Source organism: Coffea arabica, chromosome 7e (genome assembly GCF_036785885.1).
Source record: "Coffea arabica cultivar ET-39 chromosome 7e, Coffea Arabica ET-39 HiFi, whole genome shotgun sequence".
NCBI lineage: Eukaryota > Viridiplantae > Streptophyta > Magnoliopsida > Gentianales > Rubiaceae > Coffea > Coffea arabica.
The window spans coordinates 14228426-14247276 of NC_092323.1; the positions used below are offsets into that span (position 1 = coordinate 14228426).

The 18851-nt window shown below is 36.6% G+C and overlaps 3 protein-coding genes across 3 annotated transcripts; all 3 read left to right on the forward strand.

Annotated features, from left to right (window-relative positions):
• The first annotated feature begins 1971 nt into the window (after window positions 1-1971).
• On the forward strand, window positions 1972-4274 carry LOC113701400 (cytochrome P450 71AU50-like). The gene is made up of 2 exons (XM_027222028.2): window positions 1972-2979; window positions 3360-4274. Exons 1-2 carry the CDS (start codon window positions 2098-2100, stop codon window positions 3972-3974), a joined length of 1497 nt encoding a protein of 498 aa, XP_027077829.2. The 5' UTR covers window positions 1972-2097; the 3' UTR covers window positions 3975-4274.
• Window positions 4275-9127: 4853 nt separating this feature from the next.
• LOC113701305 (cytochrome P450 71AU50-like) lies at window positions 9128-11180 on the forward strand. The gene is made up of 2 exons (XM_027221891.2): window positions 9128-10124; window positions 10390-11180. Exons 1-2 carry the CDS (start codon window positions 9273-9275, stop codon window positions 11002-11004), a joined length of 1467 nt encoding a protein of 488 aa, XP_027077692.1. The 5' UTR covers window positions 9128-9272; the 3' UTR covers window positions 11005-11180.
• Window positions 11181-12266: 1086 nt separating this feature from the next.
• On the forward strand, window positions 12267-14482 carry LOC113700562 (cytochrome P450 71AU50-like). Its single transcript, XM_027221038.2, has 2 exons — window positions 12267-13163; window positions 13625-14482. The coding sequence occupies exons 1-2, from the start codon at window positions 12285-12287 to the stop codon at window positions 14252-14254; spliced, it is 1509 nt and encodes a 502-aa protein (XP_027076839.1). The 5' UTR covers window positions 12267-12284; the 3' UTR covers window positions 14255-14482.
• The last annotated feature ends 4369 nt before the right edge of the window (window positions 14483-18851 follow it).

Consider the following 18851-nt stretch of genomic DNA (forward strand, 5'->3'; position numbering starts at 1 on the left):
AAACCTTCTCCTTGCACTTGTACATATCCACCCAGCCCAAGCGTGTAATTCAGCAATCGTCACAAGGAACTTTTTTTTTTTTTTTTTTTTTTAAGAATTGGCGAGCTTTATATAATAAAATAAGAATTTACACTTTAACAGTCAACTTTTCCCTCTTATCTTCCTCTACAATTTTGAAAAGATCAAGGGGGAAATTTGACTCAAAAATAACTTTATTCACTCTATTGAGATAATTAGCCATAAAGTCAGCAGCTTGATTACATTGGCGATATACAAAATATATAATCACTTCCTTGAAGTATGAGATTAAATCCTTTATATCAAAATATGCAACTAGAGCCCTCCAAGGACAGTCAGTTTTGCTATTTAAGATATCTGCAGCAAGTTTTGAATCAGTGCGAACCTCAATACGTTTCCATCCTTTGAGTTTAGCAAACACCAATGCTTCCTTGATGGTGTCCAACTCATGGATTAATATTGAGCCAGCGCCTACTCCTTGATGGCGTCCAACTCATAAGGAACTTTTCAGTCCTATATATCTTAAGAGTTAAATGGTGGGGTGTTTTCATCTTAGTTGAATGTGCAAAGCACGTATCCTCCTACCACATATACTTAGCCACCATATCCAGAATTTTTGGAGTCTATTTGATGAGTCATGTGAGAGACTACTGTTAATTTGGTTAAAGATTAAGGCGACAATTTCGGTCATGCATAGTAATCAAAAAAAAAAAAAAAAGAATCATTTTCCGAAATGAAATATGGTGTGTCACATCCGGTGTGCAAAATTGGAGTTCATTCTTAATGTGGCGGGAACGGTAGCTTTAATTACTTTATAAATAAAATACTATTATCTGACAGTGGATAATAGTCTATTTTAGATCAATTTATTTTTCTTCCATTCCTAAGCAAACTGAGTATGAATTCAATCAAATTGAAATCACTGTGGAGACTAGCTTGCGATTGACTTTTACATCTTCAATTGCTTCACGGATCCTACAGGTAGGAAATCAAATGTTCAAGTTCGTGGCCTTGACCATAACACCATTAGAATACTGTTACAGCTTTACTTGTCTCAAAAAGTAAAAAAAAAAACACGGTTGATTTCTTTATCTCTGTAATCAGCAGAGACATATGTAATGACGTAATCCATAGAAAATGAGAGAAATGGCAAACTATGTAATATGTAACTAACTCAGCCAAGTTGAGTTGGCCACCACGAAAGGAGTTAAATCTTACATTGAGCGTGGTCAAGAGATAAAATTTCCTGACTTGCATTTTTCTTACGATTTTTTGAAAGTTTCATATTCAAATGCATTCGTTTGATCCGGTGGCGAATCAATCTCTTTAGGGTTCTACATTGATCACTTTACGTTCATTCGTTCCCTATTTATAGAATAGGAATTATCATATCGACAATAAAAAAAAAAAACTATGTAACACGTCAGAATTGTGACAATTGACGGATTGCAATCAGCCACAATGTCACCACTTTCTGTTCTGATGGCTAGAGTTGAAAAATCTACAAGCTTATCTGCAATTTATTCACATATACTCATTATACGGCCAGCTCCCAAGAATTATCATTTTTCCTCTATGACAACAGTCTACAAAAATTTGGAAAAAATTGAAAAAAAAAAATTTACGGCAAGTTAATGGACATTTTTCAAGGTATGATCACAGTGGAATGTGGCACAACAATAGATCACATAAGTGGCCTGGTCCTGGAATTGAGTGACAACAGTCCTACTTAACAAATTTGTGAATTGAATCGAAGTAGTGTGAATTCTACTACAATAAGTAGCGGTTCAAATTGTACAGCATCAAACTTCAAGAATTTCTTTTTATTAAAAGATAGTTCAGCTCCTGGATTCTAGAGATTCCTATATTTGTGTCTATCTGCTTAGAAATGTTGAAATTTCCAGTCAGCTTCTTGTAGGTGAACTCTGTACGTAATACAATTTTTCATTCACAACCGTCAAAATATTACGCTTTACACATAGCTATCCAATACTACTACTAGACATAAATACCTGCTCTGAGGCCCATTCTTAGATCAGAAAAAGAAGCACTAGAATACCATTAAGCAAACTGAGAAAGATGATGAGCATTCATTGGCTATGGACAGCTCTAGCCTTGGCTGCAATCTGGTTTTTTCTTCAAGACTTGTTCTTGATGAAGAAGAGAAAGAGATTTCCTCCAGGTCCAAAAGGGCTTCCTATTATAGGAAATCTGCATCTGTTAGGCAAGAATCCTCACCAAGATTTGGCAAAACTAGCCAAAAAGCATGGCCCTTTAATGCACATGCGATTCGGTTATGTCCCAGCAATCATTGTCTCATCCCCTGAAGCAGCTGAAAAGTTTCTCAAGACTTACGATCAAGTTTTTGCTAGTAGGCCTTATCATGAATCTTCTTGGTACGTTAGTTATGAGCAGAGGAACTTGACGTTCGGCCAATATGGACCGTATTGGCGAAACATGCGTAAGCTTTGCATTCTGCAGCTGCTCAGTAGCCACAAAATCAATTCATTTCTGCCGATGAGAAGAGAAGAGGTTGGAACATTGGTTAAATCACTCAAACAGGCTGCCTCAGATGGTGCTGCTGTTGACCTTAGTGCAGCAATTTCTTCCTTGGGTGCAAATATGAGTTGCTTGATGATATTTGGGAAGAAATATATGGACAAGGATTTTGATGATAGGGGGTTTAGAGATGTTATTCAAGAAGGACTTCATGTTGCGGCCATGCCAAACCTCGGTGACTACTTTCCTCTACTCGGTGTGCTTGACCTTCAGGGACTTACTCGCCGGTTTAAAGATCTCGCCAAGGTGTTTGATAAATTTTTTGAGAAAATCATTGAAGAGCATCTACAGTCTCAGGAGCACAAGCAAACCAAGGACTTTGTAGACATCATGATGGGAATTATGCAATCTGGAGAAGCTGAGTTTGAGTTCGACCGTCGCCATGTCAAAGCCATCTTGTTGGTATGTTTTAGACCTTTCTGGTTTGCTGGTTTATTGTTCATATACGTAGCTGACAGCGCCAGATTTTTGTATTGCTTGTTGAATTTGTTTTTAGCTTTTTCAACAAAATTTTCGGTCAGTTATAACTTCTGGACTAACGAAATTCAAATAACTAAACTTTGCACCTTAAAACTTGATCTGGAATTCTGTGCTCTTACTTTCTTCAAAATAATACCAGCGTTCTTTTCTGAGGTTCTCCTTTGTTTGTCTGTTGAGAAAGGGATTGTTTCATAGCTGAATCAAATAATTGCAATCCTTGCAACAAATGAAGACAAATTTGACGCCTATTTTGATCTTGACATTATGCCTAACTCTGCCAATTCCTTACCTCAACTACACAGGATTTGCTTGTGGCCTCAATGGACACCTCAGTCACGGCAGTTGAATGGGCGATCTCAGAACTCCTCAGGCATCCTGAGGCAATGAGGAAACTCCAGAAAGAATTGGAAGAAAAAGTCGGATTGGACAGGATTGTTGAGGAATCAGATCTTGAGGGCCTGGAGTATTTGGACATGGTTGTCAAAGAATCCATGAGGCTTCATCCTGTGGCCCCACTGTTGCTCCCGCACGAGTCAATGGAAGATTGCACAGTTGATGACTTCCACATTCAGAAGAAGTCGCGGATCATCATAAACATATACGCAATTGGACGCGATCCAAATTTCTGGTCTGATCCTGAGGCCTTCATTCCTGAAAGATACAAGGATAGCAATATAGACCTTCGTGGACAAGATTTCCGACTTATACCATTTGGCTCAGGCAGAAGAATTTGCCCAGGTTTGCAGTTGGGGCTCACCGTTGTGCGTTTTGTGCTAGCACAGTTGGTGCATTGTTTCAATTGGGAACTTGCAGATAACATTCGGCCAACTGATTTGGATATGTCTGAGGCTTTTGGTATTGTAACTTCCAGAGCTACGCATTTAAGGGTTATTCCTACCTACCGATTGGCCAAATGAATAAAGATTGTGGACTCCAATTCCAATTCTGGAAGTGTAAAAGTAATGTTCCTTGAAGATTGTGTTGACTATAGTGTCTTCTTGCGCGTACTGCTTGTTGCTCTTTCCATTCGTTGATGATAAAAATATTTGCCAATTAGTTTTCTTTTTTATCTACTTGTTTCCATCTCGATCTGAAGAAGCAGCTTCTTCCTTAAGCATTAGACATAGTACAGAAGTTTCCGAACTTGATGTTGCATTTGTCAATTGTTTCATTTTCCTTGCTACTTTTATATATAATGAATACATTGTTTAGTGGAATTTTTTTTTAATTTTTTACTTTTGTAGTTAAGTAGATTTTTTTCCTTGTTAATTGGATTATGTATCGAGTGACATTATGGAAAGGTATTCATTTGTTTGATTTTTAATCAACAATGTTCCCACATATTAACTAGGATAAGATCAAGAGAAATTTAGCTAAGCACTTCTAACGTTTTTGATAGGTATGACTGACTGTCTAATGACCCATTCGGGTTCACAAATTAAATTCTGTCTAATTCAAATCCTATTTGTATAATTCTTACTATATCAAAATCATATAAATTTACACCAAAAGTTGTAAGAATTGTATCAACCAGTTGAACAAAACTCAACTTGTGAGAGTGGTTTCCATCTAATGACATTTTAAACTTAGTGGGACAAATTCTTGGTCTCGCGATGATTCTTGTCCTTGATGCCTAACGAAGTTAGCCGTATTGATGTCGTGATACACAAATGCGTAGAGCGATAACGTATTGCATTGTTACATGCATAGGAGTTATAAAAAATTACTTCATAAATATCTGCTCTGGGCTTACGTTTATCTCAGAAAAAGTAGTAACTAGTAAACCAAATTTAGCTCACTGAAAAGGATGATGAGCACTCTCAGCTAAGATGGTCCGGACAGGCCTGGGGATCATTGCGCGGAATTGGCGTGGAAAGATAGTGAAAGCTAAAGGCATCGTGACACGGAGGAGAGGAGCACCAGCAATCGAGGAAGCAATGGCAATAAGGAGTGCGTTGGAAATGGCCACAAATGCAGGATGGACTACAATAGAGGTCCAATCTGATTGCAAATGTGTGGTAAGCCTAATCAACTCAAGCAATAGACAGATTGTAAGCTGCAAACGATCCTGGATGACATTGAAGACTTGAAGAAGAACTTTGACTGTTGTGTGTTTTTGTTTATTCCCAGGACTGCTAATACTTGTAGCCATGCTTTGGCTCAATTTGCAGTTAAGTCAGTTAGGATAATTGAATGGGAGGGATCATTCCCATCTTGGTTATCAGAACTAGCTAGAAAAGATATGGGGGTAGTTACCCCGTTTTGTAATTAACTCTTGTAATTTCAAGTGTTAATATATATAAAATTGGTATCGTTTGTTGGAAAAAAAAAAAAAGAAAAGGATGATGAGCATTCATTGGCTATGGAAAACTCTAGCCTTAGGCTGCAATTTGCTATTTGCTTCAAGATTTGTTGTTGATGAAGAAGAGAGGACATCCGCACATGTTAGGCAAGAATCCGGACCAAGATCTGGCAAAATTGGACAGAAAACATGGTCCTATAACGTGCATGCGATTTGGTTATGTCCCAGCAATCATTTTCTCATCCCCTGAGGCAGCTGAGAAGTTCCTCAAGACTTATGATCAAGTTTTTGCCAGTAGGCCTCATCATGAAGGTTCTTGGTACATTGCTCATGAGCTGAGAAACTCGACTTTTGGCCAATATGGTACATTTTGGCGAAACATGCGTAAGCTTTGCATTTTAAGGTTGTTAAGTAACTACAAGATCAAATTGTTTCTCCCAATGAGAATAGGAGAGATTGGGATTTTAGTGAAATCATTAAAACAGGCTGCTTTTCACGGTGCTGCTGTCAATCATAGTGCAGCCATTTCGTCCTTAGGTGCAAACATGAATTGCTTGATGATATTTGGAAAAATGTGTATGGATAAGGATTTTAATGATAGGGGTTTAGAGAGGTCATTGAAGAAGCATTGCATGTTGCAGCAATGGCTAACCTCTGTGATTACTTTCCCCAGCTTCGTGTGCTTGATCTTCAGAGATTTGCACGTTGGTTGAAAGAGCTGTCTAAGGTGTTCGATAATTTTCCAAAGAAAATAATTAATTAGCATCTTGAATCCAAGAAGCACAAGGAAACCTACCAATGATATTTGCCACCCAGAATTCATGTAAAGCTCTACCTCAACTCTTTACCTATAATGAGTTATCCAGTTGGGGATGACTCCAGTTCGTTTTGTGTTAGCACAATTGGTGCATTGTTCAAATTGGGAACTTGCAGATAACATTCAACCAAGTGATTTGGATATGTCTGAGATTTTTGGAATTGCTACTTCAAGAGCAAAGCATCTAAAGTGGTACCAACTTACCGATTATGCTAATGAATAAAGATTGTGAATTCCAGTTCTCAATTCTGAAAAATGTTGACAAGGACCTATAATGTATTAGCATAACGTTCTTCTTTTAATAGTTTTTCTAACAAGGGAAATGTGAGATTTAAAAAGCAGGAAAGAGGTAGGAAAATTAGAACTCAAGATCTCTAATTCTTGAGTTTCAACCTTAGCATAATTGAAGGTGTATTTTCGAGGATGATTTGGATACGCATGATTGCAATGTTTTGAAACTCATATCGGCCATCGATTTGGTCGAGGTCATGGGTCGGGGACGGTCGAACACATCCAAGAATCGAATGACATCATCATGATGTCATCAATATATTTAATTTTAAAATTTAATATATTATGTAAAATTTCTAAAAATATATTAATACTAAGAAAGACAGGTTCAATGTATGTTTGACGTTTCTAAGATGCTTTACAAGAAAATACAAATAAGATAGTATAATTAAGTAGGAATTTGTACAATAATTTAATGCATATTCAACAAGTTTAGAACCAAATTGGAGAGCTTATTTGGAAAGTAATACAAAAATTTAGGGCTATAGCTATAAGTTCTAAAATGGTTCTAGGTGTATTAATAGTTTTCAAGTACTCTAGGGGTCAAATCATAAAATTGATAAAATGTTTCTAGGTGAATTATATATATGTGTGTGTGTGTATTATTTTTTATCCCTTTGTAAGCGAGATTTATGGTAAGATATGTGAAGAGATTTGAGAGTAGTTAAAAGAAAGAATCAAAAAAGGAACACAAAAAAAGGTCAAAAAGGAAAAGATGAAAAAAAAAAAGGCAAAGCGATTGGCAAAACATTAAACCGTAAATTTTGATAGGCGAAACAAATTAAGAAAACAAAATTTGAAGGCAAGACATTAAACCGTAAATTGGCAAAGCGAAAGCGCAAAAGTAGTAGAGACTAGAGAGTGACAAACATCTTATGAAGCTATATGTCAAATCACTTTAAAGGGCGGACAATGGATTACATTATACTACAAATTTCAGAAGAAATCCAACTACAGAACATAAAACTGGGCGCAGCAGAAGTATACAAGTCTGTTTGGATTGCATTTTTTTGGAGAGTTTTTGAAGAAAAATTACTATATCACATTTTGTAGAATGTGATACATGTAAAGTAAAAAAAAAATTAAAAAATATGAAAAAAATATTCTCACCAAAACTTATTATTATTATTATTATTGTTATTTTGCAAAAATTGCAATCCAAACAATCGGCAAATCATTAAAAATCTGGTCTTGAGACCAAAACTGTAAGACAAATGAAGAAAAGAACGTGAGAACTTAATTGCTAGTAAATTATTATGTACTCCTTTATGGTTTCGTCTAATACATGACCCCCTAATGTTTTAGAATATCGGAATAAATCTCAATAATTTTATGTGAGAAAGTTCGATAGAAAACAACCTTCTTCGTTAATTGAAATACTAGTACTACTCATAGTTAATTACTGCTAAATATAATGGAGAACCACTTTGTATAATACCACTGGGGGATAAAATGCAAAACAATATTTTATTATTGTTTTATACCCTTCTCCCCTCCTCTTGTTCCCCACACTACCCAGACCAGTTGTCCAGGTTCGCTCTTTGACCAACCAGCAGATGGGATGCAAAAGAACATGGAGCTAAGTAAATATTATAATTTTAACTGATCTTGAAAGATATAATCAATCTTACGAGAAGATGTTTTATCTTTGTATTATTGCATGACTTCTTTATAGTTTTGAAATAACCATCTGTATAATACGCTCATAGTTTCAACTTTCATGTACAGTGAAAATGGATAGAATTGAAGACAGAGTGGTTTGTGCATCACCATGACCACCGTGTCCTCGATCATCGCCAACTCCTGCCTCTTCATTGCCCCGGTGACCACCATAACTTCTACATATTTTTTCCGAAGTCCCACCTCTGATTCCCCACTTAAACCCATTCTTTTTTTTTTTTAAAACCATTTTTTTCCTTTTCTTTCTTGAACTTCTACCAAATTTGCTGCCGCCCCAAATTCTAACCTGAGTTGGAACCCGGCAATTGATCTTCATATTCTTGATGTTTGTTTGCATTTCGGCGATATAGTGAGCAAGCCTACCTATGATCTATACTTCAATGCGAACACTTGTGGATTTTCCTCCATGAACGGGGTAGCTACCTGTCTCAGTTGCTCCCCTACTAATCACTTAATTATATTCAGATTTATAATCGATCCTACAACTTATGCGGAATCAATTATTGGCTTCTGGGATGATGTGTATTCACTGTTCAGCACTTTCAACAGGGGCTTGATTAGCCATATGGTTGTGTCTTTAGCAGAATATGATTATAAATGATACTAAAATGATTACCAATATCCAAAATTTATCCCCTTTTTGTTTCATTTTTCGTCGGCTGGATGTCGACAAAAATGTTCTATGTCATTTTCTTTAGATCATATTACTTCATTGGTCAGCAAAATATTTTTATAAATAGTCTAAAAGGGTAAATTTATCTGAAAAATGGCAAAGCACACCTGGGTAGGTGGGATACCTTCTTGACCATTTAGTATTGTCCAAGCATGTGGCCCTTCTGACATCACAGCATATAAAAAAATCCGCAAAAGCCAAGAAAATTCAGCTGTATCCTGTAGGGCGATTGATATCCTTTACTTTAATTAGGGAGAGTACTCGTTATACGGCTATTTTAATTCACATTCAACGATTTTGACTTCTACTTCATGATTGCTTGGGTTGATGAAGTATTGCCTTACTGTGTAGTACTATTTACATAATCACTGATCTGAGGCCTATACTTTAGATCAGAAAAAGGTAGTAAAATTATTTATCTAGCTGAAAAAGATGATGAGTGTTCATTGGCTATGGTCTTGGCTGCAGTTTGCTACTTCCTTCAAGATTTGTTTTTGACGAAGAAGAGAAAAGGATTGCCTCCAGGTCCAAAAGGGCTTCCGGTTATAGGAAATCTGCATCTGTTAGGCAAGAATCCTCACCAAGATTTGGAGAAATTGGCCAGAAAACATGGCCCTATAATGTACATGCGTTTTGGTTATGTCCCAGCGATCATTGTCTCATCTCCTGAAGCAGCTGAAAAGTTTCTCAAGACTAACGATCAAGTTTTTGCCAGTAGACCTTATCATGAAGCATCTTGGTACATCGCGTATGAGCAGAGAAACTTGACTTTCGGCCAATATGGTCCTTATTGGCGAAACATGCGTAAGCTTTGCGTTTTACAGCTGCTCAGTAGCCACAAGATCAATTCATTTCTGCCAATGAGAGGAGAAGAGGTGGGAAAATTGGTCAAATCACTAAAACTGGCTGCTTCAGACGGTGCTTCTGTGGATCTTAGTGCAGCGATTTCATCCTTAGGTGCAAATATGAGTTGCTTGATGATATTTGGAAAGAAGTATATGGACAAGGATTTTGATGATCGGGGGTTTAGAGAGGTCATTCAAGAATCATTGCGTGTTGCAGCGCTGCCTAACCTCGGTGATTATTTTCCCCTGCTTGGTGTGCTTGATCTTCAGGGACTTACTCGTCGATTCAAGGCTCTGGCTAAGGTGTTTGATAACTTTTTTGATAAAATCATTGATGAGCATCTTGAATCCAAGGAGCACAAGCAAACCAAGGACTTCGTAGACATCATGATGGGAATTATTCAATCCGGAACATCTGAATTCGATTTTGATCGCCGTCATGTCAAAGCTATCTTGTTGGTAAGTTTGGTAGCTTTATATTCTTATTTGCTATTTTGTTGGTAAGTCTGAAGAAATGACTATTGTAGTGTTTTTCTAATGCAATGCAAAGCAAATTGAGGGCATTTACTAAGATCCAATTCTATTCATTCTCTTTCTTTTTCTTCCAGTACAGTTGAGAAAGGGATTGTTCCAAATGCTATATCAAATAAATCAGTGCTTGTGATAAATGAAGCCAAATTTGGCACAATTCTTACTCTTTCATGTATCTAACTCGACAATACAGGATATGCTTCTCGCCTCAATGGACAGTTCTGCGACAGCAGTTGAATGGGCCATGTCAGAACTCCTCAGGCATCCTGAGGCTATGCAGAAACTCCAGAAAGAATTGCAAGAAAAAGTCGGATTCGAGAGGATTGTGGAGGAATCAGATCTTGAAGGCCTAGAGTATTTGGACATGGTTGTAAAAGAATCCATGAGGCTTCATCCTGTGGGACCACTAATGCTTCCCCACGAGTCAATGGAAGATTGCAAGATTGATGACTTCCACATTCAGAAAAATACGCGAATCATCATAAACGTGTATGCAATCGGCCGCGATCCAAGTGTCTGGCCTGATCCTGAGATCTTCGTCCCTGAAAGATTCAGGGATAGTAACATCGACCTTCGAGGACAAGATTTCCGACTAATACCATTTGGTTCAGGCAGAAGAAGTTGCCCAGGTATGCAGTTGGGGCTCACTGTTGTTCGTTTTCTGCTGGCACAATTGGTGCATTGTTTCAATTGGGAACTTGCAGATAACATTAAGCCAAGTGACTTGGATATGTCTGAGGTTTTTGGTTTTGTAACTTCCAGAGCTACGCATCTAAGGGTTATTCCTACCTACCGATTAGCTAAATGAATCAGGATTATCAAGTTTACTTTTTGCTTCTGGAAACGTTGACAGAGATGTATTACCATATACTGAAGTCGTACTTCCATTGATGATTTGTCTGCACTCTAGCATCTTGTTTGACATATTGCTACTTGCTGTCTATCCATTCTTAAAACAAAAATTGTCAGTTCATCATTTTTGTATACTTATTTCCATCTCTTTCTAAAGAAGCAGCTTTCCTAAATAGTCTGGACATGATTCACAACTTTTTCTGTTTGCCAGTCCGTTTTCTGGCAACTTTTATAGCCAGTGACATTACTACGGAAACTTTAGAGAGAATTGGAAGAAAAATCGGCCATGATCCAAATGTCTGGCAAGATCCCGAGAGCAATATAGACCGAACTCCATCCCTGAATGATGCAGGGAGAGCCATATAGACCTTCGTGGACAAGATTTAAAACCTTAACACCATTTGGTTCTAGCAGAAGAAGTTGCCTGGATTTGCAACTGGGGCTCATTCTCGTCCTTTTCGTGCCGCCAAAATTGATACAACAGTGAACTAGTGCTATGTTTGGATAGCAAATTTTTTCAAAAAAAATTTTCGCTTGCATTATAAACACATTTCTCAATTTACCTTTTTATATTTCCAATCACCTTTTTATCTCACATACATCATATCGCAAAAAGTGCTACAGTAATTATTTCAAATAATTATTTGGAATAATGCTCTATCCAAACGAAGCGAGTACTAGTATTTCCAATAAAAAAATAATACCAATCATTTTTAATATCTTTTTATTAGTAGGACACACATTGGGTGTGCCATAACCACTAGTCTTAATAAAGTTTCTTTGGTTTTGAACCCGACTAACTTGATTCTTCTGTATAATCAATTTCCGCATCTTAATTTGTACGTGATGTTATTAGGTCCTAGTTGTCTTCCAAACAGTTATATTCATGTTAACATAAACACTCCAAAACATCAAAAAAATTGTTACACTACCAAAAATAATTAACCGGAAATGAATTGGGAATAATGATCCAAGAAAGAAAGCTTGTGAGATTTGTGATTGAGATATAGAGCATTGTTAGCAAGACATTGTAATGCTACTAATTGTAACGTTCCCAGCCTCCAATCTGTCCATATCCCCATTTCGGCATCATTCACCAATCGATTTCCACTAAGCTTAGCATAAAATTTTTTGTACTTGTTATCAATCCCTCCAAGCATTTGTATATATTCAAGCTGAAACGTACCTTGAACACTCAGATCAATTGAGAAAGCAATAATTACCATCCAAATCATAATGTCTCCAGCTTTGATTTGGACAGCTTTCATAATACTTACAATTGTTCTTCTCCTCAATTCATTGTTGAGAAAGAGCAAGCAGAAATTGCCTCCTAGTCCAAGAGGGCTTCCTATTCTAGGACATCTCCATCTGTTGGGAATAAATCCTCACCAGGATTTGCATAAGCTCTCTAAGCAACATGGTCCTATCATGCACTTACGATTCGGATTTGTGTCAAACATCATTGTTTCATCCCCCCATGCAGCTGAGCAATTCCTCAAGACACATGATCTTGTTTTTGCTACTAGGCCACCTCATGAGGCTGCTAAATATATCGGTTTTGGGCAAAGAAATCTGTCCTTTGGGCAGTATGGTCCATATTGGCGCAACATGCGTAAATTATGCACCTTAAATTTGCTTAATAGCCCCAAAATCAGTTCATTTCAGTCTATGAGGAGGGAAGAGCTTGGATTGTTTTTGGAATCACTTAAAGGGGTGGCTCTTAATCATGATGTTGTTGATATTAGTGCTGAAGTTGCTGCACTAAACGCGAACATGAGTTGCCTGATGGTGTTTGGGAAAAAGTATGCTGACAAGGAATTCGATGAGAGGGGCTTCAAAGCTGTCATGAAAGAAGCGATGCAATTAGCTGCAACACCTAATCTTGGAGATTATTATCCTTATCTTGGAGTCCTTGACCTTCAAGGCTTGACCAGGAGAATGAAGGCTGTTGGCAAAGTATTTGATGAATTCTTTGAGAAGATTATCGATGAGCACGAGCAATCTGCAAACAAAGTTAGGCAAGCAGATGATTTTGTCTATACCATGTTGGCACTCATGAAATCTGGAGAAACTGAATTCCAATTTGATCGCCCTCACATCAAAGCCATTTTGTTGGTAAGGCGTGAACTTGGTTTCCAAGAATCAACTAGGTTTACTAGTCTCTTTTGATAAATTGAATGCCTTATTTCTTTCTCAATTCTGCTCAAATCTAATGTCCACTTTCTTAGAGAACGAAGTTTTACAGTTATTTAGCCAAAACAAGACTTTAGTATGCTTCTGATGATCATTACATGCTCCTTACTTAGCCTCGATTTTATAATTTCCCAGTGCATGTGCATCTTTTGAACTTTCACCCCAAGTGAAAGTAGCATTTTCCATTTGGAAAACTAGCGTCCATGTACTCAGCCCTGATTGAATTCTGAATAAGTTTGTCTATAGTCATAGATCATAGTGTCAGGTTAATTGATGGTGTTCAATTGTTAGTCTACACGTGTAGCATGCTTTTTGCCTGTGATTTTCCTTGACATCATTTAGTCTCCTGAACGACTAGGATACAAATAACATCTTCATTGCAGGATATGCTTGCTGGATCAATGGACACTTCAGCTACAACTGTTGAATGGACACTTGCAGAGCTCCTGAAAAACCCTCGAGTAATGAAGAAACTCCAGCAAGAGTTGAATGAAAAAGTGGGCTTGGACAGGATGGTCGAGGAATCAGACTTGGACAACCTGCAATACTTGGACATGGTTGTAAAGGAAGCACTAAGGCTCCATCCTGTTGCACCATTACTTATTCCTCATGCAGCTAGAGAGGATTGCACAGTTGATGGTTTCCATATACCAAAAGATTCACGAGTGATTATCAATGTTTGGACGATTGGGAGAGATCCAAATGCATGGTCTGATCCTGAAAAGTTTATACCAGAAAGATTTGTTGGGAACAATATAGATGTAAAAGGACATGATTTCCAACTTCTTCCCTTTGGCTCAGGCAGAAGAGGCTGTCCTGGAACGCAATTGGGGCTCACTGTTGTTCGTCTTCTGGTGGCACAATTGGTGCATTGTTTCAATTGGAAGCTTCCAAATGGGATGCTGCCTTCAGAGCTGGACATGACCGAGGAATTTGGCCTTGTAGTGACCAGGGCCAAGCATCTGGTTGCTGTTCCGACCTATCGATTGAGCAAACAATTAAGCAGTTTCTAAAAACTAAAACATCGTATTTGTAGTTTGTATCTCGTGTATTTTAAGGTCTACTTTGCCATATCTTTCATCAAGCAATTACAATGTCTAACATTGTCAAGGATAGGTGTCCATGACATAATCAAGTACTTTGACGGCTTCTTCTTTTATCGCTTAATACAAAAGCATGCTCTATCATATTTGATGTACTACAGTTTAATTAATATGGGAATACTAAAATTCTCTTTTATACTTATGATTTGTCTGTCATCAAATTGTTGTATGCTTGATGTCTCGATAGTGATATATTTTACGTTTGGATCCCAACATTGATTATATAAAATTTGATAGAAGACAACTACAATTTTCATTTTTTCCCCTCCTATATAATGAAATATGTGTGCTAGATAGATAGGATAGCAACATCTTTGTGTTTCAATTTCATTCTTGCCTTCTTCCTCCCTCTCTTTCTCTACTTTAAGGGTGTTTGTTTCTTTCCAATGTATCTTTCCTCTTAATTTCCTTTTTTTCTCAAGCATAAAATTCTCGAAAAGAATTATAGAGGATTTCAAAAATCAAACAGATAAGACAAAATCCGGTCCTTAATTCTAATGGTTCACAATGTTATTTCCTCCTTAGACCACCATGGATTTTACAGATTATTGTGGAATCTATATATTACTCTGCCACATTGCATTTTTTATCTTCACAAGAAGACATCATCAGATATTTGTGAATAAAGCTGATTAATTAGTCTAACAAGAGTGCGCCACTAGTTAATTACTACTAGTAATGCATTAAGAAAATAGTGACTTTGTCAAAAAGGAAGTTACATTAATTTAATTTATTTTACGTGATGACACATATACCACCCATATTTTGAATGTAATTTGGTATTTTTCGTATCAAGTAACTTTTTTTTTAAAGTATAAATGGAAGATATCGAATCCGAGATTTTTCACTTATACTTCTTCTTTCATACCACCTAACCTAACCCTCCCTCCCCCAATCAAGTAGCTTCTTATGACTTTAGGTGTTGCATCATAAAACTCAACTGGAAAGAGCTATTATGATCGATGTTTTAAAAGACAAAAGCTTTGGACAAGTCATTTTTGTTTGTTTTAAGCAGGACGAAAACCCCAAGGTACAAGGTGTTGGCCCAAGAATTTTGAAATTTAATTATTTAAAAACTAATAAGATGCTAGAAATATGAAATATTTGTTAAAAATAATAAAATATCAACTAATATACAACATTTAATTAATAAAATGATAATAAAACTTGAAAAAAACTTGAAACTGTTCCAAAATTCAGAAATTCAATACGTGTTAGCAGGGAATTGTGATTTCAAAGAACATGAAATGATTATTTAATTGGACAATGAAAAGTAATATAGTAAGCATACGAGTGAAACACAACAAGGTACTGCAGAGTTCCATTGTCTTACTGATGAGTCCCCCCCCCCCCCTCTCCTCCATTCTCCTTGGTCTAACAAACGAATCATATTAATTATCAAAATCCTCAATATGATTTGAAAGTTTGGGCGTTTGAGGCGTGCACCCTGGTGAGCCTTAATGTTAAAAGCATTGTTCAGGCGATAGGCTAATGAGATGAACATGCTGATGCAGATTAGAGCTTCATGATTAGATTAGTTATGTCGTATTACGTTTCTATGAGATGTTATTTTATGATGGGAAGTATGAGTTTTCAAGTTGCAAAACTCGTGTTACTTTCTTTTTTTTTTTTAACTTTTTTGCTTGTACAGGGAATAAGATTGGCAATGTATGAAATCGAAGAGTGTAATTTGTTGGAAAATTTAAAAGAAAATGTATTCATAAGACTGATGATCAAAGGCCTCCACTGCTTCTGTCTAAACAAAAATTTGAGTATCATAGTGTCTGAAGTAAAATTGAGTATCATAATTTTTGTGCTTGGCATATAGCATCCTTAGCAGGCATTGGTTTCAAAGAGTTCTGGCTAATTTGCATTCTTCCCAAGCGACAATCTGTCCATAGTCCATATTCCGAATTCGGCAAATCCTTGCATGTTAGCACTTCTTGTCAAGTGTAAATGCATAATTAAGCTGAAAAAGATTTCAGTCAGTGAGTGAGTTGAGATAGTTAATCATCTTCCAAGCACCAAATTATGATACCTTTATCTTGGATTACAGTAATCCTAGGAGGATTTGTACTTGTTTTCTTCTTGAATGAATTAGTAATCAGGAACAAGAACAAGAAATTGCCCGCTAGTCCAAGAGGGCTACCTCTTCTGGGACATCTCCATCTTGTGGGGAAGAATGCTCACCAACATTTGCATAAGCTGTCCAAGCGGCATGGTCCAATCATGCACTTACGATATGGGTTTGTGTCGAACATCATTGTTTCATCCCCTCGTGCAGCTGAGCAATTTGTCAAGACACATGATCTTGTTTTTGCCAGCAGGCCACCTCTCGAGGCCAGAGTTTCGGGCAAGCCTGACCGTTGCTCAATATGTAATAGGTTGCATTTTTGTCATAATATTCATGATTGTTTTCCCTTTAATTTCGACCAAATATTACATTAATTGATGGATTCTACTTATATTTGATAATTGTGTTGGTTGCAAGGATCCAAAGCAAAAAATGAATTAAAAACATGGTTTTTACTAGATTTCTGTGCAATTCAACGTAGACATGTCAAAGTCTAATTCTACGCCTTCGGAAAGCTCGAAATTTGGCACGTGATCTTCAAAATTCGAATTGAAGTCACAAGGGTCGGATGTCTCACCAGATAGATGGTGTTTAATTCCTACTAGGATGCTAGTCTATTTTATCTACTAAGATGTTTCGTTTTTGTGGGGATAAGATTTGATTTGTTACAATTTGATTCCGCTAAATAGTAGTACTTGAATAGTACTAGGAACCATGGCTAGGAGGACTATCCTCGAGAATTGATCTCATCTTTTTGGGAAGAATGGCCGCGGCAATAAATTCCAATATTTCGTGGGTGATTTTTTCCATGAAAATGAGCTAAACACTTCTTTTCTAGTTAAGGAACAACGGAGGATTTGATTCATCTAAAATTATAAGATCAAATTGATTATTTTTATTTCTTTTATTTACTGGTATTCGTGTGTTCTCTGATTTAATTTCTTATGGTTATTATTTTATTTGAATATCAAGGGCGCCCGATATTTAATTAATCTAATAACCTAAAACTAGTTAAACCAGTTAAATTCGTAATTGTTTAATTACTTTAAATTAGTGCTGACTGGCATGATTGGGTTTATATCAGAGGAACATATGGACTAACTTAAAATAACCTTCGTAGCGTGTTATTTGGTTAGAACAGGGCTTCTTTAATTCTTAAGGCAATTGGAAAATTGAAATTTATGATTGTACCTAGGGTTATTTCTTGATTAGAGAAATGATTAACGGTCGTACTTTGATCACCGATATAGTAAGGAGAAATTGATTGTTATCGTGTATTTGACAGTTATAACTTATTTATCAGCGAATAAATGAAATTATCATTGCATTGATGATCAATTGAGTGAACCATCTCCGAAGTTATTTCTTGGCTAGAGAATTATTCATTATTGATTTAATTTTGCTAAATTATCATTTGGTTTTTATTTATTTATTTTATCTGAGTTGTTTGATTATTCTCGATTCTATAAAAACCCCTTTGACTCTGGACTCTAGAAGAAACGAATTATCCCCACTCTCTGTGGATTTGACCTTACTCACCGCTATATACAAAATTTATATTTTTAATTAAGTAGATATTTATTATTACACAGGCTCGACAACCTGTTTTCTTTTTGAGTTCATTTTATTTTTAATTTTTTGGTATTTTTTTCTATTTTATGCCCCGTTCCTCTCGTGTAAGTGAATTAATTTTCAACCCTAAGATAGAGAAGACTGTGCATAAAGTAAGAAAGGAGACTAGAAAACACAGAGAGGAGCAGTCAATTGTTGTATGTCTAAGGCTTCATTTAGAACTCGAATAAGGCTTCATTTAGAACTCGAATTGGCGGATTCTTTTAGTGCCACCTTGAGTGATTCTAATCAAGAAGACGTCGCCATGACTAATGTTCGAACTTTGAGGGATTTGGCTACCCCAGATTTACACCAGCAACCACTTTGCATTACTTTTCTTGCTTTAGCTTATAATACCCCTTTTGAATTAAAATCTAGTCTAATTCACCTTTTACCTTCTTTTCATGGTCTTCCAAGTAAGAAGCCCCACAATCACTTGCAAAAATTTGATATTGTGTATACAAGTATGAAATCCCCCGAAATTACTGAAAAACAGATAAAAATGAGAGCATTTCCCTTTTCTCTATGATGATGAGGAGGAGAAGTCTGCCGGCAGGTTTCCTTATCATATTTGATCATATTATTATTATTAGAAGAAGAAGAGGACAGTTGAAGATGCTTAAAGATGCTGTTTTAATCAATCGTGTGGGCATTCTAACCCTTTCATCTTAGTTTGTGCAGACTTTAGTCTTACCCCCCTTGAGATGTTGACATGGAGCAATATTAATAAGCTTTAGGCACCATTTGGATTGAAGGAAAAGGAAGAAAAGGAAAAAAGAGGAATCTGGTAGAAAAGAAAAGAAAGGAGAGTAAAGAAAACTC